At 45.4% G+C, this 26200-nt stretch overlaps 1 protein-coding gene across 1 annotated transcript; it reads right to left on the bottom strand.

Moving 5' to 3' along the window:
* Positions 1-397: 397 nt before the first annotated feature.
* On the bottom strand, positions 398-24690 carry SLC10A1 (solute carrier family 10 member 1). Its single transcript, XM_032849392.1, has 5 exons — positions 24335-24690; positions 14643-14853; positions 5139-5317; positions 3405-3601; positions 398-1110 (listed from the first exon to the last, which is right to left on the bottom strand). The coding sequence occupies exons 1-5, from the start codon at positions 24688-24690 to the stop codon at positions 962-964; spliced, it is 1092 nt and encodes a 363-aa protein (XP_032705283.1). The 3' UTR covers positions 398-961.
* Between the last annotated feature and the right edge of the window lie 1510 nt (positions 24691-26200).

Here is a 26200-nt window from a genome sequence, read left to right as displayed (position 1 = left end):
GATTCTTAAACTTGCTCTGGTATCAGGAGTACTGGTGGTCCTGGCCATTGGGCAACTGATGCCCTAAAATTGTCTTTTAGGGTTTCAGTTGAACTTAAACATACTAAATGGTATGAAAATCACAAGTAATTGGGCAGAGTCTTATTTGCAGGAATTGTTTATTAATCTGCCTAATGCTTGTCTGCATATGAGCAGTACGTAAAACATTTGTTTCATTGGAGAAAATTTGCGGTTTTAGAATCCTATTTTAGAGAAAACACTCATTTTCCAGTAGCTTGCTGTACTTGAGTTTTGAGGGGGATAATACAGAAACCACTGTCAGCTAATGAATTAATGGGATAGATTACTGAATAATTCTGTGTATGTTTGTGTTCTTGTTTTGCTGACTTTTCTTCTCTACTGATTCTGTTCTCCAGAAATGTCCATTCATTTCATTATGGCTGATTTTTTAGTTCATCTTGTTTATAATTGCTCTTGCATTTCATGTCTGCCTTTGTACATTTAGTGTCATGTTGGTGTTCTCTGGAGCTTTAATCCCAGAAATAACAGAAGGGAAATTTTAAGGTTAGAAAGGACTTTGGGCGTTTGAAATTTGGCAGCGCTCTGAGCATTTTTTTCCCTCATTTTCTGTCAAAAAGGTTGGAATAGGATTTGAATATTTGATTTTAGGGTAAAAGGCCCCTATTTATTGCCTAATTCAGAAGTTGAGTGTGTTTTATGTGCCTGTGGAACACTTCTGGAAATGCAGGGACAAAAGGCACTTTTGGTTTCTGCTTTCATAGGGCTGTCTTCGAACAAGTCTTTATTTCTTAAACAAGTATTCGTCTCTGAGCTGGGGATAGGTGAGGCTCTTCAGGTGGACCCTCCAGGCAAGACTTGTCAATGCTGGTAGTCCTGCTGGCAGTCTCGAAAGACTCCGTCTCTGGTGTTCCTTTCATCTTTTGCTCTCTAGTTGATCACACTAAATTGCCTTCTGACCAGAATCCAGGCCACTCGGGGAAGGCTGGGCTGTGCAAGGGGAGCACTCCTCCCCTTTGTGGGTGCCATTTCCTAGAGTTGCTGGAATGGCTTCTTCAGTTGCAGCAGCTGTGTAGGTAATTTTTGTTTTATCTGGAATGTTGAAAAGGGAGTGGAGAAGGAGAGCAACTATAGTTAATACAAAGCTTGTTCGGTCAAAGAACATCCTAGGTATTAAGTTGTATTCTGTGAGGTTTTGTGAGTCCCCCCCACTCCCCCCATCACTTTACCACCTGTCCTGCTGTGACTTAAATTTTGGGGGAAGGATTTGTTTTCCCTTCAACATCCCTTATGGTAATACTATGAAGTAAGTCTAATATTGATTCTTTAACACTTCCTCTCCCAACTTCTCAGTATAGGAAATGTGTTCAGAAGGGTTGACTTGCATTTGGGGAGAAATGAGGGGCAGGGAGGAAAGAGTAACTTTAGGAGGTCTTCCGAGTGGAGTTTCCATGCCCCTTCAGTGTTTTGGACATCCCTCTTTCTGTCTGTATAGAGTTGGTCAGTTGTGATCATAGGAGTCACGGTCCACCTGTCTTGTCCCCATTGTTGTAGAAGGGTACAGGGCTGAGAAACAAAAATCTTCACCCTGAGCACAGCTGCTTCAACCCTTACAGTGTGTAAGCTCTTAAGGTCTTTTGAGCTGCACTTGTAGCCCTGCAAACTTAGGAACCTGGTTGGTTGGTTAGTTTAGAAACTTCCACCTCACACTACTTTTGTAAGGTAGTGGAGACTAAAGACTTCATGGGCAGTTGCCTTCAGGTAAGCATCAGAACAGATTCTTCTCTACAACTCCACTGTGGTTTGGTTTTGTTTTTTAAGATTTATTTTAAAGATTTGATTTGTTGTGGGGGGAGAAGGAGCACACAAACGGGGAGTGGCAGGCAGAGGGAAAAGCAGTTTCCCCCACTGAGCAAGGAGCCCATTGGAGGACTCTAGCCCAGGATGCTGGGATCATGACCTGAAGGGAGACGCTTAATTGACTGAGCCACCCAGGGGTCCCTTAAGGTTTATTTTAGAGCATGTGCTCCTGAACAGGGGGAGTGAGAATCTCAAGCACACACTACTGAGCTCAGAACCTGACCTGGGCTCGATCTCCTGACCCTGAGATGATGACATGAGCTGAAGTCAAGAGATGGGTATTTGACCAACTGAGCTGCCCAGGACCCCTTCCACTGTAGGGTTTTTTTTTTTTTTTTTCCCCCCCCCAAGATTGATTTATTTGACAGAGATCACATGTAGGCAGAGAGGCAAGCCGGAGGGGGTGGGTAGGGAAAGCAGGCTCCCTGCTGAGCAGAGAGCCTGATTTGGGGCTTGATCCCTGGACCCTGGGATCATGAGCTGAAGGCAGAGGCTTTTAACCCACTGAGCCAGCTAGGCGCCCCTCTATTGTAGTTTTAAACTAACACTTGAAGTTCCGAAATACGGCCAGCTACTTAACTGGTTTCTTTTGGACTGCTTGATAAGATTATATCTTAATTGTAAATCCACATTTACTATTACGCAATAATTCCAAGAAGGAGATTGTCTCCTAGGGTCTGAGTCCATCCCCAGGGTCTAGAAACATCTTGAAGGAGCTCTTCAGGTTCATGAGAAATAAGTTCCAGTTGAAGAATTTGATTCTATTGATGTATAGAATTACAAATACTGAAATAGCTTACCAAGTAAGGTTTCCTAATTTGGAAAAATGACATTGGCAGTTAAGGTCCACCTAGAGAGGGCCTTAGTGGTTTCCTTGAGGTTGGTAGTTTAGAGAGAATAAAAAAGGAACATCTTAGAGGTGCCGTGCTATTGTTTAGAAAGTGATTCAATAGATCAGACTAAGCTGTTGGACTAGGTGATCGTGATACTGTTTAATAAGCTTATACTACTTTTGTTTACTCTGTAATCAGAGTTGGAGTCTTTTGGCTCTTGGCTTATTAGTCTGTATTGCTTTAATATATTTTCTTTCATAAAGGAGTGCCAGTGGTGCTGGGGTTTAACCTGATTCTAGGACAGGAGAACCTAGCCTGAAGAAAACTTGAGTTTTCCAGATTGTGAATAGGAGCCCATCACACAACTACCACCTCACAGCTATATCTAATATCTTAGAAAAATTTGCCCTGTTCATTCTGAGTCTTCGTGGTCTCCCTAGTTAAAGTCAAAATTGCCTTAATCCCATGAGTGCAAAGTCTATGCACAGATTCTTCCAGCTAGAAGACCATTGGAGTGCAGTTTTTGGAAATAGCCCTGGCTCTTTGAAGTCCTTTCCTACTTTTGGTGCTGCCTGGTTTCTCGTTGTTTGATAAGAGTTGAAGTCCCATCCAAAAGGTCCCTGCCAGAGATCTCTTTGCTGGCAAGGATCAGATCCAATATGGGAGAACAGAGGAGAACGATTAAATACTCACCCTTGGAAGACTTCATTTTCTCATAGCACCGAAAGATGAGGATAAGAAGAACCCCTTCTCCAAGCTGGAAAATCATGTAGAGGAGAGGGAAGAAGAAAAGTGGTCCAATGTCTTCAGGGGGGAATGTCACATTGAGAATGGTGGAACAAAGTTGAACATTTTGACATCCAGTTTCCATGCTGACTGTGCGGCTGCACCTGCATAGGTTGAAAAAAAAAAACCCTCTTTATTCCCTCAGAAGGGACGTGAGGGTGCGAATTCACTTGTTCATCTTCCTCCTTCCCAAATTACTTAAGACTTCTTCATTAATAAGACTACTTCGTTGAAGGTTGAAGTGTGTGGTGACTAGTAGGTCCACTGCAGGATTACCAAATTAGAATTTGGAGAGCTGTCTGGCTGAAGAGGAAGTGTGAGCCGGCATCATTCATTGGCTTGTTCTGTGGTTTACATGTGGGACAGTTGAAGGTGAACATAAAGTGGAAAATTGAAATGCCTGGGGGACCTTGTCCTATTACCTAGTTTCTGATTTGAACATCTTTAATTCCAAACCCATAATGACTTAAAAAACTTGGTGGGGTGCCTGGGTGGTTCCATTGCTTGAGAGTCTGACGCTTGGTTATGGCTCAGGTCATGATTTCAGGGTTGTGAGATCGAACCCCACATGGGGTCCTTTGTTCAGTGGGGAGTCTGCTTGAGATACTCTCCCTCTGTCCCTACCCCCATGCTTGCAGACTCCCAAATCTTTAAAAAAAAAAAAAAAATTGATTCAGCCCCATTTTCTATCTATGGTATGTAGAACATACTCGTGCTCTTGTTTTATGGACTATAAAGAATGGGATGTTTACATTTAGTAAGTACACGTTTAATTCGTTGAGTTGTGGTAGCGTTTTAAAGTGATTAAAAATTCTGAAAGCCGTCTCACCACATTTATTATGGGGAACTGACGACTCTGATTGACCCTTGATTGGCCATTTATTGCTGAAAATTGACATCTAGTGGTCTTTGACAGTTTTAACTCTACTATGTAGCCACATGCTACATCCTATAATTTGTTCTTTATTAGTGTGATTCTTAAAATGGATAACTTTTTAAGCTGTATTTTTAAAGCAATTCAGTTTGGGTGGGAGGCAGAGGGAGGGCACTAGGGTGCTACTAATGATTAGACTCTGGCAGAAATAGTTGTCTATAGCTGAAAAGAGGCAAAGTTTCTGAAACATAATGCTGTGTGTAGACGGTGTGTCTGATTATCCTACACCAGACTGTCAGGCTGACTGTCCCTGAAAAGAGCCCCTGAGTCTGTGAATTGAATTAAACCACAGCAGAGGTCCACAGCCACTTTGACTCTTCTGCCACTTAGTAGAGCTGTTACCCAGTGGTGTCCTTGTCAAGACTAAAGCCTTGGCAGCCAAAGAGGAAGCGTAGAAAAGGAAGGATTGTCAACACTTAGCCATGATGACTTGGAGGCACTCCAGAGTTGTTTAGCTACCAGATTGCAGCTCAGGAGGGAGCACTTTGTCATGAGCTGTTGCTCTTTGGGTTATTAGATGCTTTCGTTTCCAAACCATTTAGTAACTTACTCCAGTGTTTCTCACAGTCCAAAGTTCTTGTTCAGTTGATGCATTTGTACATACTGCCAGGAAAATGCCTCCCCCGGGTTTTGGATCTTAGCCTTTTCCTGAGAGACGAGGACGAGAATGAAGCCCATGGGACATTGAGATCTAAAATAATACCTACCGTCCATTGAGGCGCAAGAGGGTAGAGAGGATGTAGCCCAGCAGGAAGCCGACGAAAGGCATCAGGGAGGAGGTGGCCAGCAAGTGTGGTGTCATGACAAACATGATACTCTTGCCCACATTGATGACAGAGAGTGCTATGATGGCCACACTTAACAAGAGCATGATGATCATCCCTCCCTGTAAATGAGGACAGGAAGGAAGGAATTAGAAGGGTGGTAGGGGATAGGGAGGACCAGAGAGTCTGAGGAAGCAACGGGTGGGTATTAACGGTGGAAAGCATGTTAATGAAAAGTTGGTACTTGAAGGGAGTACAAAAAACTTTATCTACCATCTTTTTGGAATTCTTACAGGTAGCTAGGAAGCATCTTGAATGACAGATCTAAAATTTTTGTTACTATTGACTGTTAACAAGATATAGCCAGATAATTGCCAGCAAAATGAGTTTATCTGGAAATAGAGGAAGTACAGCTTGGGACAAGTAAGCTGTGATGAACCATAGGCAAGCGCTCAGAATAGGCAACTATGCCTTTAGAGAGGACAAGCTGGGAGGCGCTGTTTTACTAAGTCCTCACTGGCAGGGCTGTTGCTGGGCAAGGAGAAATTCTTCCTCCTGCTGTGGTATGTAAGGCAAGCTGCTTTTGGCTATTGGTAGTGCAGGAGAGCTCTCCCTTCAGGGCTTCTGGACTCCCTTTTTTTTTTTTTTTTTTTTAAGATTTTATTTATTTGACAGTACAAGTAGGCAGAGTAGCAGGCGGGGTGGGGGGGGGGGGGGCGGGGAGAGCAGGCTCCCCACTGAGCGGAGAGCCTGATGCGGGGCTTGATCCCAGGACCTTAAGATCATGACCTGAGCCGAAGGCAGAGGTTTAACCCACTGAGCCACCCAGGTGCCCCCTGGACTCCATTTTAAAGTTTTTTTTTTGTTTGTTTGTTTGTTTTTAAGATTTTATTTATTTATTTGACAGAGAGAGATCACAAGTAGGCAGAGAGGCAGGCAGAGAGAGAGGAGGAAGCAGGCTCCCTGCTGAGCAGAGAGCCCGATGCGGGACTCGATCCCAGGACCCTGAGATCATGACCCGAGCCGAAGGCAGCGGCTTAACCCACTGAGCCACCCAGGCGCCCTGGACTCCATTTTAAATGAGGTTTTCTTTATTTTCACATTTCTCCCTTTTGATCAAGGTCTTTCTTCAAAAGCATTACTGATCCAGAGTCAGGTTTTTTATATTTAGTGGCTCCATCCACTAAAGTGGTTTTGTTCCTCAGTGCCAGGAAGGACTTTCCCTGGTGGTCGTGTCTCATATTGGAAAGTGCATAGATTGGAAACTGTTGAGGCTACATTAGAGACAAGGAAGGGTATGAGGAAGAACTCAGGCATTTCCCATCTGAGGTCTATATCTTGCCAAGATTGTAAGCATTGGAGATCATCTTGGAAGTCTTTGAACTAACCTCTCTATTGGTGTGTTATTTCTGTAGAGATTTGATAGTAAATAAGAAGTTTGTGAATATCTAGCAGAATAATGATTTGTATGTGTAATAGTCCTAAACTAGGATTCCAAACCTTAAGGCATCCAGCTAAAGAGGTCAAAGAATTGGGATGCCTGGGTGGCACAGTCAGTTGGGTGCCTGCCTTCAACTCAGGTCATGATCCCAGAGTTCTGGGATCAAGTCCCACATCGGGCGCCCTGCTCAGTGGGGAGCCTGTTTCTCCCTTGGCCCCCTGTTCCCCTTGCTTGTATGCTCACTCTCTCTGACAAAATCTTTAAAAAAAAGTCAAAGGATTGATGGTTATGGTTGGAGAAAGGTTGAAACAAGGTCTGAGAACACCTGGCCATAAGAGCCTAACCTGACAGGTCTTGCAGTTATAATTTGGGATAAAAGAGAAATTGGTTACAGGTAAGGAATCTCTGACCTCATGAACAGATTGCAATTTCTGGTGACAGATCGAACAGTTAGAAAGTTTCTCCCCTTTTACAATAGATTGAGCCAAGAAAGGGAGGAAATAAGGTTAAGAAGCAATATTGAAAAAAAGGAATACAGGCTTCATATCTTGGGAAAACTGTCTCCTTCAAGTGTCATCTGCTTCGATTCCTAGAAATCATTATTTTTAGGTCATGAATTGGTGTGTGGGTCCAGTCAGGGTTTGATGCTTTCATTAGACGATCCAAAAGTCTGTTCCTTAGTTTGGTGGCACAAGAGTTAATAGTACCTGCTAGGGGTGTTTTCAACAGGGTTGAGGGGAATTCTGAGCTGTCTCTTCCAGTAGGTTAAATCTCTGGACTACAAGGTGTGATGGTTAAAGTCTTCATCTCCTGGGAGCACACTATGGAAAGATTACTAAAGCAAGCTGAGCAATAGATGATAGATTTCGAAGGATTAGGGGCAATGCCTTTGGCCATGGTATTTGAAAGGTCTCTACAAATTTTGCCAGTTGGGTCTTAATGATAATGTGTTCAGCTAGCCCTGAAGATTGAGGGTGGTGAGCACAGTGAAAGTGCCGTAAAAGTAGCTGAACTGCGCAGACTTGTGAAAGCCCTTGACTGGTGGAGTGAATTTCCTGGTCGCTATGAAGTTCCAGGGGGCATTGATGACCTTTAGTGGGATTTTAGCTGTAGAAGTAGCAGTAGCCTATCTACAAAGGAAAGCTTCAGTCCAGTGAAAAAGCATACAAACCATTACCAAAACACATTTATATACATGAGGTGGAGGAAGCTCTAGAAAATCCATTTATCAAACTTCAAATAGTCTAGTAGGTAGTTTGAGGTGTGGGGAGCAGTGTGGACACGTTTTCTTGAATTGTGTTTTGGGCAGGTTGGGGCAAGCAAAATAGGTACTCTCTGAGACCTTGTTAATATCTCTCCACCGGTATTGGTTCATGAAGGCTTTCCAGTCATCAGTAATGGGAACCTTGTGTCTCGAGCAGGACTAGATTATTTTTTTAATTTTAATTGACTATGCCATTTTTTAAAAAGATTTTATGTACATCTTTGTCAGAGAGATAGAACACAAGCAGGGGAGCGCCAGGCAGAGGGAGAAGTACGTAGAGGGAGAAGCAGGCTTCCCACTGAACGGGGAACCCAATGTGGGACTTGATCCTAGGACCCTAGGATCATGACCTGAGCCGAAGGCAGACGCTTAACCCACTGAGCCACCCAGACTTATTATTTGGCCCAAGCCAGAGTTTTGTTTTGTTTTGTTTTGTTTTGTTTTAAATTGACTAGCAGTTAATCGTTTTCTAATATTATTTTTCCTTTTCTGGGGCCAATTGTTAAGCATCTCTGGTCAGTTCTAGATTATCATTTGGGGGAACATCCTTTTGGACCATGACAGAGGTTTAGTTACTGGTTCCTTTGAAAGCAGCATTCTTTGCAGAAATATCAGTGAGGTGGTCTCCATTAAGTCCCAGGGAATCAGGTTTAGGATTCCCAGGGACCTTGATAATGGCCAAGTGGCTGGCAAGAGTATGGCATCTAATAATTTCTGGACAGAAAGGCCATTTTTAATTCTGTCCCCGCTAGAAGTGAGGAAGCCTTACTGGTTCCATACCATTCCAAAGCCACAAGCTACACAAAAGGCATACCGATTCTCAGGAGAGTGGTAGTCCCTTCAGGGCTTCCCAACTGCATTTTGAGTGAGATTCCCTTTATTTTCACATTACTAAGCCAGCACGGCTTCTAACTGACCTCTCTGGACTGCAGGTATTTCAGTGACTGCTGTGACTCTGAAGGCATGAGACTATTCAGTCCTCCCACAAGTGTTTAGTTTTCTTACAAAGTCATTATCTGGAGCCTGTATACACATATCTACCATATTACCATCGCTTGCTCCGCATATTTAGGAACTTGGAAGTTATTCTTGGAACCTGTCCTACTTGTCTCAAATACCTCCATTACGTGTAGGGATTGCCTCTGTTTTAGGATGAATCTGATTTCTGGAAGTTGATAAGAATCATCTGAAGTGAAGCTGGTAAAGGTTGGTGATTGAGCCAGGAAATGTGATTTTACACACCAAATTGATTTATAACCATAAAGGGGCAAGCCTACTTTCTTGAGTGACCTGCAGATTGGATATGAAGGAAGTTACCAAAAGAAGTTTCAGAATGTTCTGGGTAATAAGGCAACATCAGAAACACTGCAGGTCTACCCTGCCCCAGGTGAGTGCCTACAAAAGCAATATTTGTTGGGAACGGTGGTGTTTTCATTTATTTTAGAATTTGCTTTATTTTAAAATTTGTTGATTTTATAGTTGCATCTTACATACCATTTTATTTTTTGAAAGATTTTATTCATTTATTTGAGAGAGACCAGAGCACAAGCTGGAGTGGGGTGGGGTTGGGGGGCAGAGGGAGAGGAAGGAGCAAACTTCCCACTGAGCAGGGAGTCTGACACAAGGCTCAATCCCCAGACCCTGAGATCATGACCCAAGCTGGAGGCAGATGCTTAATCAACTGAGCTCCCCAGGCACCCCCATCTTACTTACCATTTTAACTTTTCAATAGGTGAATTGATGATGAAATTACAATAAGACTTTTTAGCATGTAACAGAATGAAAGCTTTCAAACTGCACTCACATGTCTGTTCATTTTGGAGAATGACACACCAACCTGGTAAAGTATATGCATAAATTTAAGGCTCTGTAACCCTTTAATCTTCTGAGTAAAGGAATATATAACACACTTTTGTTGAACTTACCATGTTATTTCCTAATATTTAGGTGTATTGCTTCCAGTTTCCAGTTCATTCATGTGACATATTTAGAAATTTTCTAATATTTAGAAAATTGTGGTAAGGGGCGCCTAGGTGGTTCAGTCGATTAAGCATCTGTCTTCAACTCAAGTCATGATCTTGGCGGGGTTGGTGGGGGGGGGGGTGCTTCTCAGCAGGAGGTCTGCTTCTCCCTCTCCCTTTGCCTCTCCCTCTGTGCTCTCACATACTCTCTCAAATAAATAAAATCTTGAAAAAAAATAGAAATTGTGGTAAAATGTATATAATACAAAAGTTGCCATTTTAACCATTTTTAAGTGTACAATCCAATGGCATTAATTACATTCAGAGTTGTCTTGGTAACATTTTAACATTTATATTGCTCAAATTTCAGCTGCACTGTTTTGCATTTCTGTGTTTGAATCCACATTGCAACGGATGTGGCCATTTAAAGATTTTTATTTATTTTTTATTTGAGAGAGTGAGTGCACGGGCAAGGGGGAGGGGCAGAGGGAGAGAGAGAAGCAGACTCCCTGCTGAGCAGGGAGCCTGATGCAGGGCTGGGTCTCAGGATCCTAAGATCATGACTAGAGCTGAAGGCAGATGCTTAACCCACTGAGCCACCCAAGTCCCCTTTGATGTGAAAATTTAAATGTCAACCTGTAACACTAGTGGTCCTACCCCAAGATAGGAAGGACTTTCACAGACTTCAATGATAACCACATTTCAGGTTATATTGGAAGATATCACGGATGAGCTGTTAGTTTGCATTTGGATTGACTTCTCCTTTTGGATTTTTTCCTCTGTTCAATGACCAAATAGATTTTGTCCCCATCAAAAGAGTGTAATGGGTAATATAGGGGTTACTGGGCGACTGAAATTGTCCATGAATGAACCCAGATATCCTCTTCTCTGTGGGCATCTGCTCTCATTCTCTCACTCTGGTTCTCCTGGGGTTGTAGAGTGGTTTGAAGCATAGACGTTGGTGCGACTGTGGTGTGAAGGCTGACTGCCACTCTCCAGGAGCGTAAACATTGCTCAGCCACTCCACCTTTCTGAGTCAGTGGACAGCACAGTACTAGGCATGTAAGAACTGACTCACTGAATTGTAGCCCTCTTCTTATTCACGGGTTGAGAGGAATTGAACATCCCAGAGCTCCTGTCATCTTGGTCCTGCCACTTGTCCACAACCTCCTGCTGAGACAGGCCAGAGGTAGGTGCTTCTCCATGTTTTCTGTACCACCTGACTTCACTGTTCTGTTCGAGCTGACGGAAGCTGTGAGGAAGCTGTGAGCAGCCTCCATTCATCGGCAATCCATCAGCGTGCCAGTGACGCAGGGGATAATTTGGCTCCCTCTTCCCACAAAGGTGGCATACACGGGTTGCTGAATGACCAAACTAAGAAGATCCTCTCATTTAGAGGGTTTGCAGAACTACAGAGACGGAAGCAGGAGCAGAGACAGGCCTTGAAAGACAGCAGTGTAAGCTACAAGTTGGCAAACACTATCACACGGAGGTGGGGCCGTTCTCCCGTAGCAGCAGGTGGGGGAACGCTTGGGGGAGTGGCCCAGGCACTGTAACAGCAGGACTCTTATTTAAGGGTGGTGGGTGGCTTGTGGTACAGGCGGACCAGGTCATGCTGGGGTTCATCAAACTGACCACATAGACTTGCATGGGTAAGTTAGAGTATTTTACTTGAATTGCCATTCCAAATAGAGCATCCTTGAACTTGTATCTTGGCCTGTCTAGATGTGACCTCCCACAAGATAATGTAGGTGATGGAGCAGAATTTGAGCGGATACCTTCTGCCAGAGCTAGTTATCAGAAGTTGGGTAATTGTGATTTGAAAGTCTCTAGAATGGTTACATGTGGAAAAGGGCAGGGACGAGTATTTGCTCAATTTTCAGCTTACCACTCACTCTCTCTTACGCAAGAGGGAGATCTCACTGGACTCCATTTCTGCTGTTGAATTGAGTGGTGGGTATGCAACAACCAGCAACAGGAGACAGATCAATAATCCTGGCTCTGCCAAGTGGGTTCCAGGGCCTCAGTTATTACATCGGAATAAGGCAGGAGACTGAACCTTATCTTGAAAGCCTTGCCAGCTCTAAGATCTGAGATTGTTTCTGCATCTTCAGGTGAATATTTTTAATTAAAGTTATTCTGAGTTAAAAAGACCTACATTCTTATATTAGTTGTGACTGGCACTATAGTCCTTGGCTTTGTCACTTACAAAATGGGGAAGAACAGAGTTGCATTAAATGATATCAGGGTCACTTCCCTTTTTTTTTTGTCACTTCCCATTTTAATTTTTTTTTTTTTTTGCATTCCTATACTTCTACAAACTATCTGGAATAACATTAAATGATAGATGCAAACATGTCTGGGGTTTTTGCCCCTGCACGTGTGGGAAGTGTCCCAAGTGGAGGGGAGGACATTTGCAAAGAGAAAAGAGCTGGGACTGGGGAGGTTGGGGATAGCAAGTCGAGAAGGGCCTAGAAAGCCCCATTAGGGAGTTCAAAGTTTATCCTTGAGAATGTACAGAACCGACAAGGTGTGTTTTAAGCAGTGGAGAGACACGGGAAGTGTTCATACTGTCCATCTCCACCCTCGGGTTAAAACCGATCAGGAAGCCAGGTTAGAAGGCTGTTTCAGTTGTCTTGTGAGAGAGGACAGTGGCCCGAGTAGATGATAGTGTTCTCAGAGATGGGGCGGAGTGGATGGATCCAAGCGACACAAGGCAGAATAGACAACAGGTGGGTGGGAGAGGAGATGGAGAGGGGACGCTGAGAATGATTTGACGATTTTGTGGCTCCGGCAGCTAGGCACATGGAACGCCATGGCTTGAGATAATCACATGGGGGAAGAGCAGACTTGGGGAGGAGATAGTTTGAGTTTAATGCATAATGAGTTTTAAATGCCTGACATATTCAGGTGAAAATATTTGGCAGTTAATAAGTGAATCCTGGAGTCAGGAGATAGTTGAGGGCTGGAGGTGGTTTTCTGGAAGTCATCAGCTTGTGGATGGTCATTGAGATGGACCAGATCTAATGGTGGGGAGATCTGGTCCATCTCAATGAGCAATGATTTGCTTAGGGAAATCTGGCAAGAAAAGCAGAAAGCCTGGGCTGAAGGCAGAGAAGTAACTTTTACCAGGGAAACTCACTAGGGAGTCCAAAAAGAAGTGCCCAAGAGGTGAGAGGAAAGCAGGAGTGCCCGGTCACCACAGCTGAGGGGAAGGCTTCTGAGAGAGAACCATGGTCAGTCATACCAAAGGTTGCTAAAAAGTTAAGGATGAACCAAGAAATGTCTGTTGGATTTGGCAAAGAAAGTAGATCATCATGCTGAATGGATGGGAGACCAAGGAGGAGAGAAGTGAGAGATTCAAGTAGCTGAGACTAATTAGCTGAGACTAATTGTTGAGGGCCTGTCACTTGTGAGAGCTGCCCTCGTGGGTGTGGTGGGAGTGGAAGGTGTGGGGGGGACACAGGTGCAGGGAGGGGTGTTTCTTGAAGCATGGGTAGGGGAGGAAAGGCAGCTGCTGGAGCCCAGGAGGGATGGCTTTTGTTTTTGTGTTTTAAAGAGAGGAGAGAAGTGAACCTGTATCAGTACTGATTGTGAAGAACCAACCGGCACAGAGACTTGAGAAATGAGAGCAGAGCTACGGGAAGCTAGGGGACCTGGGGCCATAATCACTAAAAGCAGATCTCTGAGAAGCAAGAGTGGAGAGAATGGGTGAAGCCACCCAGAGCTGAGGTGGGGAAACTGAACATGGACCAAGGAGAAACGACTTTTCCAGGTCTGTCAACGGAGTGGAAAGGACAGCTGAAGCCACTGCGTTAGGACTGGGCCAGGACAAGGGCAAACCTACCCCGGGCGATGGTAGTGCGAAAACTGAAAAGTCCTGATGACTTGCAACTCTTTTGTCTCAGGCCCAAAGCTGCCGCCAAGGCTTGAGCTTCTAAGCAGCAGGCCCCGCAGGCTGGTCTGAGGCAGAGTCCTTCCTGAGGACGAGCACGGAGTCCCGGCCTTGGGGGGTGAGCAGTGAGCTGGAGGGGGAGACTTACAGGGACTGAGCTCCAGGGTTACGAAGTTGGTAGGGGTCCATCGTAGCACTCCCAAGAGTCTATGTTTCTTCTGAGGGCAGGGCAGTGGCATGATGGCCTGTGTGTGACCACAGTGCTCCTCCAAGCCCCCTGGGGCTAGTCATCTCTCCTACCCATCCCACACCTGAAACACTGGGAGTGCGCACGCTACCTCTTCCCCTGTTCTCTTCTCCTCTGGCTTCTTGTAAGGTCAGCCAAGTTTGCCGTCATTCCCCCTGAGTTCCTCTATTCAGGCTCCCCCCAACCCAGGCTGACCCAAATCCTACCCTTCATGGTCTACCCCTCCCGATCTTGCATTCAGCCAATACCTAGTTGTGCACTGAATTTGGTCTTATTTCTCATGTGTTCCTTCACTGTCTGCTAATATCAGACTCACGACAACGAAGCCTCCAAGTATTAGCATAAAACTTAGCATCTAGTAGGTATATAAGACAAATTTTTATTATGAAAATAATGAAAATAAAAATTATGAGAAATAATCATCATATGATTGTGCATGTGTTCTACTTTTTTCTCCTTTTCAAAAGTATTCTCACATTACAACCCCATGAGGTAGGTGTACCAATAGTCGATCCTTTTACTTCTTCCAATAAGGAAGGAAACAGACACAGAGAAAGCCATGACTCTCCTCAAGCAATACACTGAGATGATCATGGCATTCTTGCTCCCTGTACCCTGTACAGGTCCCCAGGTTCTTACCTTGGTGACATAACGTACATATTGCGGCCGTTTGGCATTGAGGAAGATCCCAATGGTGCAAGGAATGAGAACCAAGATTAGTGATATCACGATGCCTTTGTAGGGTACCTTGTCCTTCAGATCCCCATCATAGATCCCCCTGGAGTAGACAAACAGGAGGAGGGGCATCATTCCCAGAGCAAAGAAGGTGGAGCAGGTGGTCATCACGATGCTGGGAGGGAGAAGCAGAGAGAGTACAGAGTGAGCCCATTAACATAGACTGTTCTGTTGATTTCCTGCTATGAGCCAGGCATTGTGCTAAGCATTTTACATACATTTAATTTCGTTTTTTCCAGTACGCTTAGGAGATACAGGTTACAGGTTGATATTCTCAAGTTCTTTACTTTCTGGTTTATCTTTATGTTATTTTTGATAAGTAGAGTGTGAGTCCCAGAGCCTGAATAATATATCTCTGCTCTAATCTCTATCCTAATTGTACTATTACCATTTCCATGTGGACTCCACTACCTGTTAGTCCTGTATAGGGAGAGGCCTTCTGGAAAGGCTGGTTGAAAGAATAAAGAAGCTAGAAAATATTGTTGGATTTGTGGATATTCATGTGACCATATATGGCTCTAGCTTCCATTCTTGTAGGAGGGTTGGGCATGAAGGGTTGGCAAGACCCCAGGAAAGCCCCACTAAGTGTGTGTTTCTCCTCTCCACAGCCCTATTATCTATCTTCACTGGTTGTTTCCATAGAAGTGAAATATAGCTTCAGTGCACATCAAGCATGGCCTAAGTCAAAGTGTCCAGAGTGTAGCCATCAAGGACAGCAACCGGTAGAGGTCACTAGGAATAAGTAGCTGCCAGAGGTGAGGAGAGACCCTCAAAGAATACTGTGAACTAAATAATGGGAAAATCCTTCTTCCAGGAATATCTAAAACACTAAATACATATTTGAGCTTGTAGAAAAGTTAGGGAGTTTTCCAGGTACCAGCAACAGAATGCAAAGGAATTCGTGGGTGAGGTTATGCTGAAGCGGCATGGTGTGGAGTGGGTAGGGGGTAGAGTGTTAGTCTTGGTAATCTGAAGGCTTTGGTTTTCATGATAAAGGGAGGGACCAGAACTGAGGTCTATACTTGTCAAAAGAGGAGAGTTGAAACCAAGAAATCAATAATAAAAGAACTATTGGAGAAATAAAGTAATAATCCCATGTGTCAAATATAAAATCATAATGGAAAAAAATTGGGGACAGAATAATAATGAGACACATATTTGAAAACACATGGGATATGACCTTGGATTGCACAATAGTTTTCTAGAAATGACATCTAGAGCCTACACACACACACAAAGAAAAAAAAAATCAGAATTATTTATCAGAATTAAAAATGTTTGTGCTTCAAAGGACACTATCCAAAAAGATAAACCAATGGCCAATAAGCATACAAAAAGATGCTTGACATCATTAGTCATTAGAGAGATACAAATCAAAACCATAATGAGATCAGCACACTCACCAGTATGGCTACAATAAAGGTGACAGCTAATCGGTCTTGGAGAGGATGTGGAGAGATAGGAGTCTAACTGTGCTGTTGATGGGACAGTAACCATTAGGACCCGGCAATTCTACCAGATACATAGTCAAGAGAATTGAACATGTAAGTTGACACAAAAACTTGTATACTAATGTTCAGAACAGCATTATTCATAATAGCCAAGATGTGGAAAACAATAAAAATATCAACTGATGAATGGATAGGTAAAATACGGTGTACCCAAACAAGTAAATATTATTCAGCCACAAAAAGCAATGTATTAAGTACCGGCACATGTTACTAGATGGGCGAACCTTGAAGACAAAATGCTATGTGAAAGAAGGAGAAACATAAAGGACCACATATTATGTGATTCCACTTCTATAAATTCTGTGGAGACATGATATAGATTATTGGCTGCCAGGGGCTTGGGTGAGCGAGGAAAATGCAGTGACTGCGAACTGCTTTCTTTTTAGGATGATTAAAATGTTCTGGAATTAAATAGTGGTGATAGTTATACAACCCTGTCAATATACTGAAAACTATTGAATTATACACTTTAAAATGGTGAAACTGGGGCGCCTGGGTGGCTCAGTGGGTTGGGCCGCTGCCTTCAGTTCAGGTCATGATCTCAGGGTCCTGGGATCGAGTCCCGCATCGGGCTCTTTGCTCAGCAGGGAGCCTGCTTCCCTCCTTCTCTCTCTCTGCCTGCCTCTCTGCCTACTTGTGATCTCTCTCTGTCAGATAAATAAATAAAATCTTTAAAAAAAAAATAAAAAAAAATGGTGAAACTTATGGTGTGTGAATTATATCTGGATAAAAATAATTAAATCTGGAGAGCAGCTAAAATAATTCAGAGAAGAAAATCTTTATAGCCTCAAATATTTATATAGGAAAAGTGAAAGACTTGGGGCACCTGGGTGGCTCAGTCGGTTGAGTGTCTGCTTTCAGCTCAGGTCATGATTCCAGGGTCCTGGGATCAAGCCCCTGCACCCTTCTGCACGCTTGCTCAGTGGGGAGCCTACTTCTCCCTTTGTCTGCTGCTCCCCACTGCTCCCCCTGCTTGGGCTCGCTCGCACTCTCTCTCTGATAAATAAATAAATAAAATCTTAAAAATAAAAAGGAAAAGCAGAAGACTAAAAATTAACTGAGGATCTTACTCAGAAAATTAGAACAAAGTAAACTCAATGAAAATAGAGGGAAGAAAATATTAAAGTTGAGAGAAATCAGGAGCACCTGGGTGGCTCAGTGGGTTAAAGCCTCTGCCTTTGCCTCAGGTCATGATCCCAGCGTCCTGGGATCAAGCCCCACATTGGGCTCTCTGCTCAGCGGGGAGCCTGCTTCGCCCCCCCCCCCCCGCCCCTGCCTGCCTCTCTGCCTACTTGTGATCTCTGTATGTCAAATAAGTAAAATTAAAAATTTAAAAATGTTTTAAAAAATAAAATTTATATAAATCAAGAGGATCAATTAAACCAAGAGCAGCTTGTTTTTGTTTTGTTTTGCCAAGTCCAAGAAAAGACACCTCTGGCATGACTAATCAAGGAAAAAGAAGGCACCAATTGATTATTTTGGGAATGAAAAAGGGTACATAATTAAAGACACATTAAAGATTTTAAGGAGTTATAGAAAAAAACTGAGGACCGTTTTGTACTTTCATTTTTCAATTTGGATTGAATGAACAATTTCCTGGGAAATGTAATCTATAGGAACGAGCTCAAAATGAAGCTGAAAACTGAAATCAACTTAGAATCACTGAGGACATGAAGTAGGTAGTGAAAATCTATCCTTCAAACCCCACATGACATTCATAGTTTCACAGCAGAGTTCTATTCGACAAAGTATAGATAGTCTCAATGTTATATAGAGAATACAAAAAGGAGAAACATGCCCCAATTTATTGTTTGTGAATAGTATGATTTTATTTTTTTAAGGTTAATTTTGAGAATTTAAATTCAATTAATTAACATATAATATATTATTAGTTTCAAAGTTAGAGGTCAGTGATTCATCAGTCTTACATAATACTCTGCTTAATACATCACATGTCCTCCTTAATGTCCATCACCCAGTTACCCCAACCCCTAACCTCTCCCCTCCGGAATAGTATAATTTTAGAATCAAAGCTGCAAAAGGACATTATGAGGAAGGAAAGTTAGGGGCCATTCTCACCCATGAACAAAGAAGGGAAAAAAAAAATAGAGTATTAGCAAATAAATCTAACAATGCCTTTACAAAATAATACACAGAAAAAGATGAGTTTATCCCAGGAATGTAAAAATGGGTTAACATTAGATAATCTACTGACATATATCACTGTATTATCACATTAGAAAAAAACACGGTATGATCTTTTCATAGCTAAGAAAATTGTCGTTCAACAAAATTCAGCGTTTGTGCATTAAAAAATTAGCACACTAGCAACAGAATGGAATTCCTTAACCTAAAAAGGGTATCTATCAAAAATCCACAGCAAATAGTAAACTTCGTGGTGAAAAATTAGAAAGTTTCCTCCAAGAAGAAAAATACAGCAAGGATACGTGTTACCATCACTTCTATTGTAAATCATATATGTATTTATATGTACTTGCTAGCACAGGAAAACAAGAAATAGAAACTATACGAATGGGAAAAAAGGAAATTAAACTTTCATTACATGCCAATGATTGGACTGTCCACAGAGGAAATGTAAGTGAATTTCCATATAACTAGAAAGTAAAAGAATCCATGAGTTTTTTTTACTCTATCAGCAATATGAAAAAATCAGTTGTGTCCTGTTACTCTAGAAAAAATAACTGGGACATAGATTTTTTTCCCTCACCCCACCCCACTCCACCACATGCCAGGACATGGATTTCTTAAGAAGAGATACCATTTAGCAGACTTACTGGTGGTGACCATTTTGTCATATATGTAACTGTCGAATACTATGCTGTATAGCTAAAAACCAATATTGTCAACTATACTGCAATTAAAAAAGTGCCATTTATAATATTCACAAAATCTATAAAGTATTTAGAAATAAATCTAATGGAGACATGCAGGATCTTTACAGAAGAAATTATAAAAGTCCACAGAAAGGCATAAAATAAAGTCCTTCTCCCCAAAAGAAAAGCTATTATCATTTTCATGGATGGGAAGCCTCTAAATTTGTAATCTATTAATTTAATGAGGGGCGCCTGGGTGGCTCAGTGGGTTAAAGCCTCTGTCTTCGGCTCAGGTCATGATCTCAGGGTCTTGGGATGGAGCCCCACATCTGCTCAGCGGGGAGCCTGCTTCCCCATCTCTCTCTCTGCCTGCCTCTCTGACTACTTGTCATCTCCGTCTGTCAAATAAATAAATAATCTTAAAAAAAAAAATTCCAGAAATGTTTTTTGTAGACTTGAGACCTAATCCCCCAAACCAAATGAAGAGTTAAGGGCAAAGAATAGAGAACGTAATTTTCTTTCTTTCCTTTTTCTTTCTTTCTTTCTTTCTTTCTTTCTTTCTTTCTTTCTTTCTTTCTTTCTTTCTTTCTTCTTCTCCTTCTCCTTCTCCTTCTCCTTTTTTTTTTTTTTAATAATTTTTAATTTATTTGTTTGAGAGACAGAGAGAGCCTGGGGAGGAGCAGAGGGAGAGGGACAAGCAGGCTTCACGCTCAGTGCGGAGCCTGATGCAGATCTCCACCCCAGGACCCTGAGATCATGATCTGAGCTGAAACCAAGAGTTGGACGCTTCACTGACTGGGCCACCCAGGCACCAGGTGTGGAGACTTACCTTTCAGATATCAAGACTTACAAAGTCATGGTAATTAAGAAAACGTGGTGTAAGGTGGCCACACAGACCAAGAGAAGAGAGATTCCTAGAAACAAACCCACACATACTGGTGAATTTTATCCACATGAGAGATGGCATTACCAATTACTGGAGAAAAATTCACTCAGTGGTACTGGGAATTCTCTCTATCCATTTGGAAAAGATAAAATTAGATCGCACTATACATAAAAATGAGCAATTGAAAATCACCATGTGAAAAAGCATGACTTAAAAACTTTTCAGGGGCACCTGAAATAACTCAGTGGGTTAAGCCTCTCTCTGCCTTTGGCTCAGGTCATGATCCCAGGGTCCTGGGATCGAGCCCCGCATCAGGCTCTCTGCTCGGTAGCGAGCCTGCTTCTCCCTCTCTCTGCCTGACTCTGCCTACTTGTGATCTCTGTGAAATAAATAAATAAAATCTTAAAAAAAAAAACCAAAAACTTTTCAAAGAAAATGTAGGGGAATATCTTCATGACCTTGAGCATAGTCGATGATTTCTTAAAGGAACCCTCCCCAGACACAAACTGCCAAGGAAAAAGATTGGTAAATTTGAGTCCATTAAAATAAGCACTCTGTATTATAAGACATCAACATCAACCTATGAAGACCAGTCCCAAACCGAGTTGACCATTGCAACACACAAAAACAACAAATACCTACAATTCAGTGAGAAAAAACGTCCAAGAGGACAGTCCAAGAGAAAAAGCAGCAAAGGACATATTTCTAGCAGAGGACTGATGGTGACCCGGTCATTGGCTAAATGGCCAATAAACATATGAAAAGGTGCTAAACCTCCCTTGAAATCACATTTAAAACCGCTGCTACCCATTCCACGTTCACCAGATGGCGCCAATGACAAAGTTTGACAATTCTAAGGACAGGTGACTGCAAGGAGAAAAAAAGATCTTCATTAATCCGCTGGGGAAAGTGTGAAGAGCGAGGACTACTCTGGAGACTCATTTGTAGGCATGCGAACCCCACGACCTGGCAGTCCTGCTTTGATGTTATGCACTTTCGCCCCGGGAGCAGGGGGCACAGGTACAAGACTGTTCACAGCAGCAGAATGTGAAATCCACGTAAATAAATGTCTGTCAGTAGAACAGATGCATTCCAGCAAACTACACTGCGGGTCAAGGGCCCCGGAGAAGCTGTTCTGCACATATGCCCGTATCTCAGAGAGGCAAGGAGGTAGGTAGTAAGAGTGTAAAAGGGTGTGTGCTCCCTTGGGGTGGGTAGAGCGGCCCCAAACTGGGGAGGGACACAGGGGGCTCCGGCGCTAGCTATGGATCTTGTTTTGGAAGAAAAGCCACACACAACTTGTGTGCCTGTTTTGATGCCCTTGGGCAGAGGAGTCATGCTTACTCTGGCTTGGTATGTCCGAAGTTCTGGAATTTGCTCTGGACGTGGTGTGCCTTGCGAACTCTGGTGGATGGAAACCATGCCCCAAGACCTCCGGGTACCTCCTATATCACCAGTATCTCTAACTGTCATGATCCTCCCTTTACCCTGAAGGACGGGGGAGGACTTGTCCAGCCTCTAGCTCTGAGATGGGGGCTTGTTACAGCGGAGCAGTGTGGACCTGGCTGCCTCTGGGGGAGGACGGGGAGCAGAGGGCCAGAGGGAAAGGAGTCCATGTCGTTTTTTATTTCTCTTTCTTGCCTCTCAGAATACTGCACATGCCCTGCTCTTGGACATCTGTACACCCTGGTTGGGGGGACAGGTTTGGAGCCCTTGTCAGTAAAGGCACTGGAGGCTGAAGCTGAGGGAGCGTGGGGGGACCTGACAGCTTCTGGGGGAGTGTGAAATTCCTGGAACACCTTCTGTCTCAGCCTGGTTAGGCTTCCTACCTCTCTGGTGGGGAGGGGAAGGCCTGCGGGCTGGTTGAAGGTGTGGGGCAGCAAAGGCGGTCAGAGGGGCTCACGGCCCTGAATAGCCAAGCTCGCTTCAACTTCGAGGGCAGCTTCCCTTGCCTGTGGTCACCTGCATTCTGGGGAGCGTGTGTGTGGTGGCGCCCTCGAGGAAGAAGCTGCCATGCCTGCCCTACCTGGTGGCTCAGCCTCCTAGAACGTGGCCTCTGGCCTGTGATGGCGGTGACCCCACACTTACTCCAGCCGTGGGGAGCAGTACGGGTGGGAGAGGCTGGGACTGGCTCCAGGCGTGACTTTCCTGCAAATTCTGGGAAACCTCTGGCAAGTGTGTGGACTTCAGTTCCTCATCTCTAAAGCAGAATCAGGGCCTTAAGAGTCACCACAGCTCCGCGTGGGGAATCGTCCAGTGCTGGGCTTAAAGAGATCTCCCAGCTGCAGCAGCTGGCTCCAAACAGGCTCCATTGGGCTTGCACAGGGTTTTAAAAAGATGTTAATGAGCTGTCAATATGGAAAACTTTGGAGCTTTCAGGTAAAAAAGGGACCTGTTCAGGGGACCTGCACCTCACGGCTGGCAGGTCACTGCCGGTCACTGTGTTCCTTTCTATTCATGCCTGGCCCTGAAGGTATCTGAGTGAAAGGACAGCATTTGGAGCCTCCCAGACCTCAGACACATGTATTAGCCTCTCTGTGCCTCAGTTTCCTTATCTTTAAAATGGGACTCCACCCAGCACCTCCTCCCAGGATGCTGTATGCAGGTTTCCTGCGAAGTGCTTGCCGCAGTGCCTGGCTGTTCTGTATTATCAGAGTCATTTCTCTGTGATACATGGAAGGAGTTGTTCCAGATGAACTCTGACTGTGATTTAAAGTCTGGCAGCCCGTGAAGGTAGGTGATGTGGGATCCATGTCCAGCTGCGGGGGTCTGAGGCATGGTTCAATGCGCAGGGAGGTCTGTCTGCGGGAATGCGCTTTATGGCAGAAGGTGGACATCCCAGCATTTTCTTTGTGGGGTCTTGGGAGAGGTGAGGGTCCTCAGGAGCCCAGACCAAGAAGCCAAGCAGGAGAGCACAAGGGCTCATGCTCTTGTGTCGCTGGAGGCTGGGCTGGAGGGGGGCTCGAACCTCACAGAGACTTCACGGCACCCCTTGGCCACTGAGGCTGGGACATCTGGTCACTCACACTTACGACACCCCTTCAACACTGGAATGAAGCTATAGTCCGGGTTTCTCGGGACACAGGCTGCAACGCACCTTGTCCACAGGGCAGACTGAAGACGGAGGGCTTGCTTTGTGGCAGGAAGGATTTGGATCGGATAGAGGGAAGAATTTCCTCACAGGGAGTTGAACATTGAACGTGTTCCCATGGGAGACTGTGCAAGCCAACCCCCAACTTTGTGCCTGTCTTCCCATCAACTGCCTCAGTGAGTGCTGAGTCACGTGGGTAGAGAGTCCAGAGCTCAGAAGGTAGGTCCCAGTAAAGACCCGCTCACTATTGGTTTTTCATTTAAAGTTCGGTGGCGTTCTTCTGCACCAGCTTTCTTGGCTGGTGTGCTTAGTAATGTTCAGCCGGGGGCTGGCCAGCATGAGCAGCTGGACCGTCTGAGCCCACTGCTCTACCTGGCATGGAAAAGGAAGAGGGTCTCCACCGGGCACTGAACCTCAGAGGGGGCAGGCTGGACATGGAGGCTCACAGAGAGGCTGGGGCTTTTGCTGGTGATTTTCCCTCAGCCAGCGCGGGCTGCTGCTAGGGCTGGAGCAGGTCTGAAATGGCCTCACTCTGGCAGGCATTCTAGATCAGAGTCCAGCCAGTTTAGAAGGACAGGTGTTCAGCTGGCCCCTGCAGAATCGAGCCCTGATTTCTGCTGCGGTGCTTTGGGTGAGGGGATATGGCTGCTCTGCCCCCTCCCAGTGTGGCTCACGGGCATGCAGCCCAGCACGGCCTGGGAAACTCTGGGATCTGCCTGGTTGTGTCTTTGCACGGATATGTTCCTGTGCCTGACGGGCCCAGGGGGATTAGGAGATGCCATCCCATAGGCCTGGATAGCTGGAAGGATCTTTGAAAAGTCTTGTCTGTTCTACAGGGATTGGAAGGGCTCTTTGGTTCTAAGCCACCTTGATCTCCCTGGAGAAGTCTGGAACCCCTGTGCATTCCCTTTCAGATCTCTGGCCTCAAGGCAAACAACTTGTCCACCATGGTAAGGGGGCAGAGCTCCCCAGAGGCCTCTCGGGTTTAAATAGTACTCCTATAAGTCAGTTTCTGTGGCCCATCTGAGACACCTCTGGCCATAAGGGGGTCTTCAGGGGGACTCAGGACCAGCTGGTCCCCTTTGACTTGATGCTTAAACCAAGATGTATCCCAACTCCTGTCTGCAGCCCAGCTTAAGCCCTGACAGCAGTCCCACAACCCCTACCCTAGCTTCAACCTGGCCCCCACTCACTGCCTATCCTGACTTTGACCTTGACTGGGACATCTCCCATGCAGCTTCCCCAGGTGGCTCCCTTCTCACCTCCAGTCCTACCTGAGGTTCATGTCCCCCTTCATGGCCAGACTGAAGATGTTGGACAGGGTCCCGCCAGGGGAGCAGCCACAGACGAGGATGGCCAGGGCCTCGATGTTGTTTAGCTGGAAGACCTTGCCCAGAGTAAAGGCAGTGAGAGGCATGATACCGTACTGGGCCATCAGAGCGATGGCCAGTCCCTTGGGCTTCCAGAAGTGAGCCTTGATCTTGCTGAATTCCATGGTGCAGCCCAGCGAGAGCATGATAATGAGCAGCAAGAACACCAGAATGACACTCAGGGCCTTGTCGGTGGGGCGCTTGCCGAAGTTGGGCGGGAGGGTGAAGTTGAGTGGGGCCGTCCCATTGTAAGCCTCCATCCTCCTGTGCAGCTGCCGAAGGCCTCGGGACCCAGCACAGCCCTTGTTCGGGGCGGACTCCCTTCCCTGTCCAGTCTTTGCTAGGTGCCTTCTTCAGGCCCCTCTAGGGCAGAACTGTGGCTCCGGGCAAATAGAAGGATTATGCAACTGGCAGAGCTGTTTCTCTGGAGGCGGTCCAAAGGGGAGAGAACCCAGAGCCTTCTCTGCCTGCTCCAACTCTGCCTCTGCAGCCTTCCCAGGGGGCCCTTATGCTTCCCTCTCAGCACTTGGCTACCACTGGGACAAGAGAGCCGTGTCTCTCCTTCGCCGCCCACTGAGTGCGCCCCATGGGCGTTCTGCCCCTGGGGACCTGTCCAGGGTCTGCACCGATCCAGGTCTGGTCCTTCCTGTTCTCTGTTCAGTCCCTGATACCTCCGCTCTCATTCAGGGGAAGACGCCCTCCCCATTCCCCCAAATCTGGGTGGTGAAACTGCTGAGTGTCCCGTTTCCTTGCAGGACCGAGGTAGCAGATCTCAAGGGGCTGTGGGACAGGGGAGGGACAGGCGTGCAGCTGGCTTCCAGGAAGCGATTTGTCCGTGGCTCTTCTCCTGCAAGATGACAGGGCCCCATGTCCTTCTCGCCTTATCTTATTCCCACCTGGACAGAGCAGGTCCTGAGAGGTGACTATGCTTCGCAGAGGGTAAAGCCTGCTGGGATGGTGGGGGGCTCTCAGGAAGGTTGGGAGGCTTTTTCCTTGAAAGGCAGCTCTCAGGGAAACCTTGCAGCAGAGATGGTTGTGCCCCGATTTCCCAGCCAGCAGCAGCCATAGTGGCCCCATCGCTTGGGAAACTTGCAGAGAAGGAAGCAGGAGCGCACAGGCTTTCCTCTCTGATTTCCTGACTGTTCTATTTGCTCTCTGCCCGTGTGTCTGAGGCTGGGAGCCAGGTTCTGCGTGGCAGCAGAAGGGCGGAAGGTGAAAGAGGTGGGGAAGTGGGGCAGGGCACACTGTGTGTGGGGGGGTGGGCAGGGAAAGGCAATCCTGAGCCTCCCCGTGATGAGGGAACAGAAGGCTGGCTGAAGCCGAAAACAAGCTGACACCCCGCATCCTCCCCCGCTCCCCCGCCCCCCACTCCTGGGTGGGACCCCTGTGATGTTCTTCTCCCAACTATCTTAATGTTAATACCTTGCTAGAGGGGAAAACAACTTCAACAATGGCAAGGCCTCATTATCTTGCATGTCCTCTTTAGCATATGAAAGTTCTTTTGAAACCTCCCTTTTCCTTACTTCCCCCAACTCCCCAGTATATATTCAGCCACTCCTCAGGCCCCCCTCCAGTGCCTCAGCTCTTTCTGCCCGTGTGCCCTGTCCCCGAGCTGTAATAAGACCACCATTTTGCACCAAAGATGTCTCAAGAATTCTTTCTTGGACGTTGGCTCTGGACCTCACCCCATCAAACCTCACCTGTATTCCAAAACCACATCACCTCCGTCCCAGTGGCAGGGGTAGGACAGAACAGACCTCTTCGCTGGGT

Source organism: Lontra canadensis, unplaced genomic scaffold (assembly GCF_010015895.1).
Source record: "Lontra canadensis isolate GAN:19392208 unplaced genomic scaffold, GSC_riverotter_1.0 scaffold227, whole genome shotgun sequence".
Classification (NCBI taxonomy): Eukaryota; Metazoa; Chordata; class Mammalia; order Carnivora; family Mustelidae; genus Lontra; species Lontra canadensis.
The sequence above is the reverse complement of the archived record's forward strand: the minus strand, read 5'-3'. Positions and strand labels throughout refer to the sequence as shown.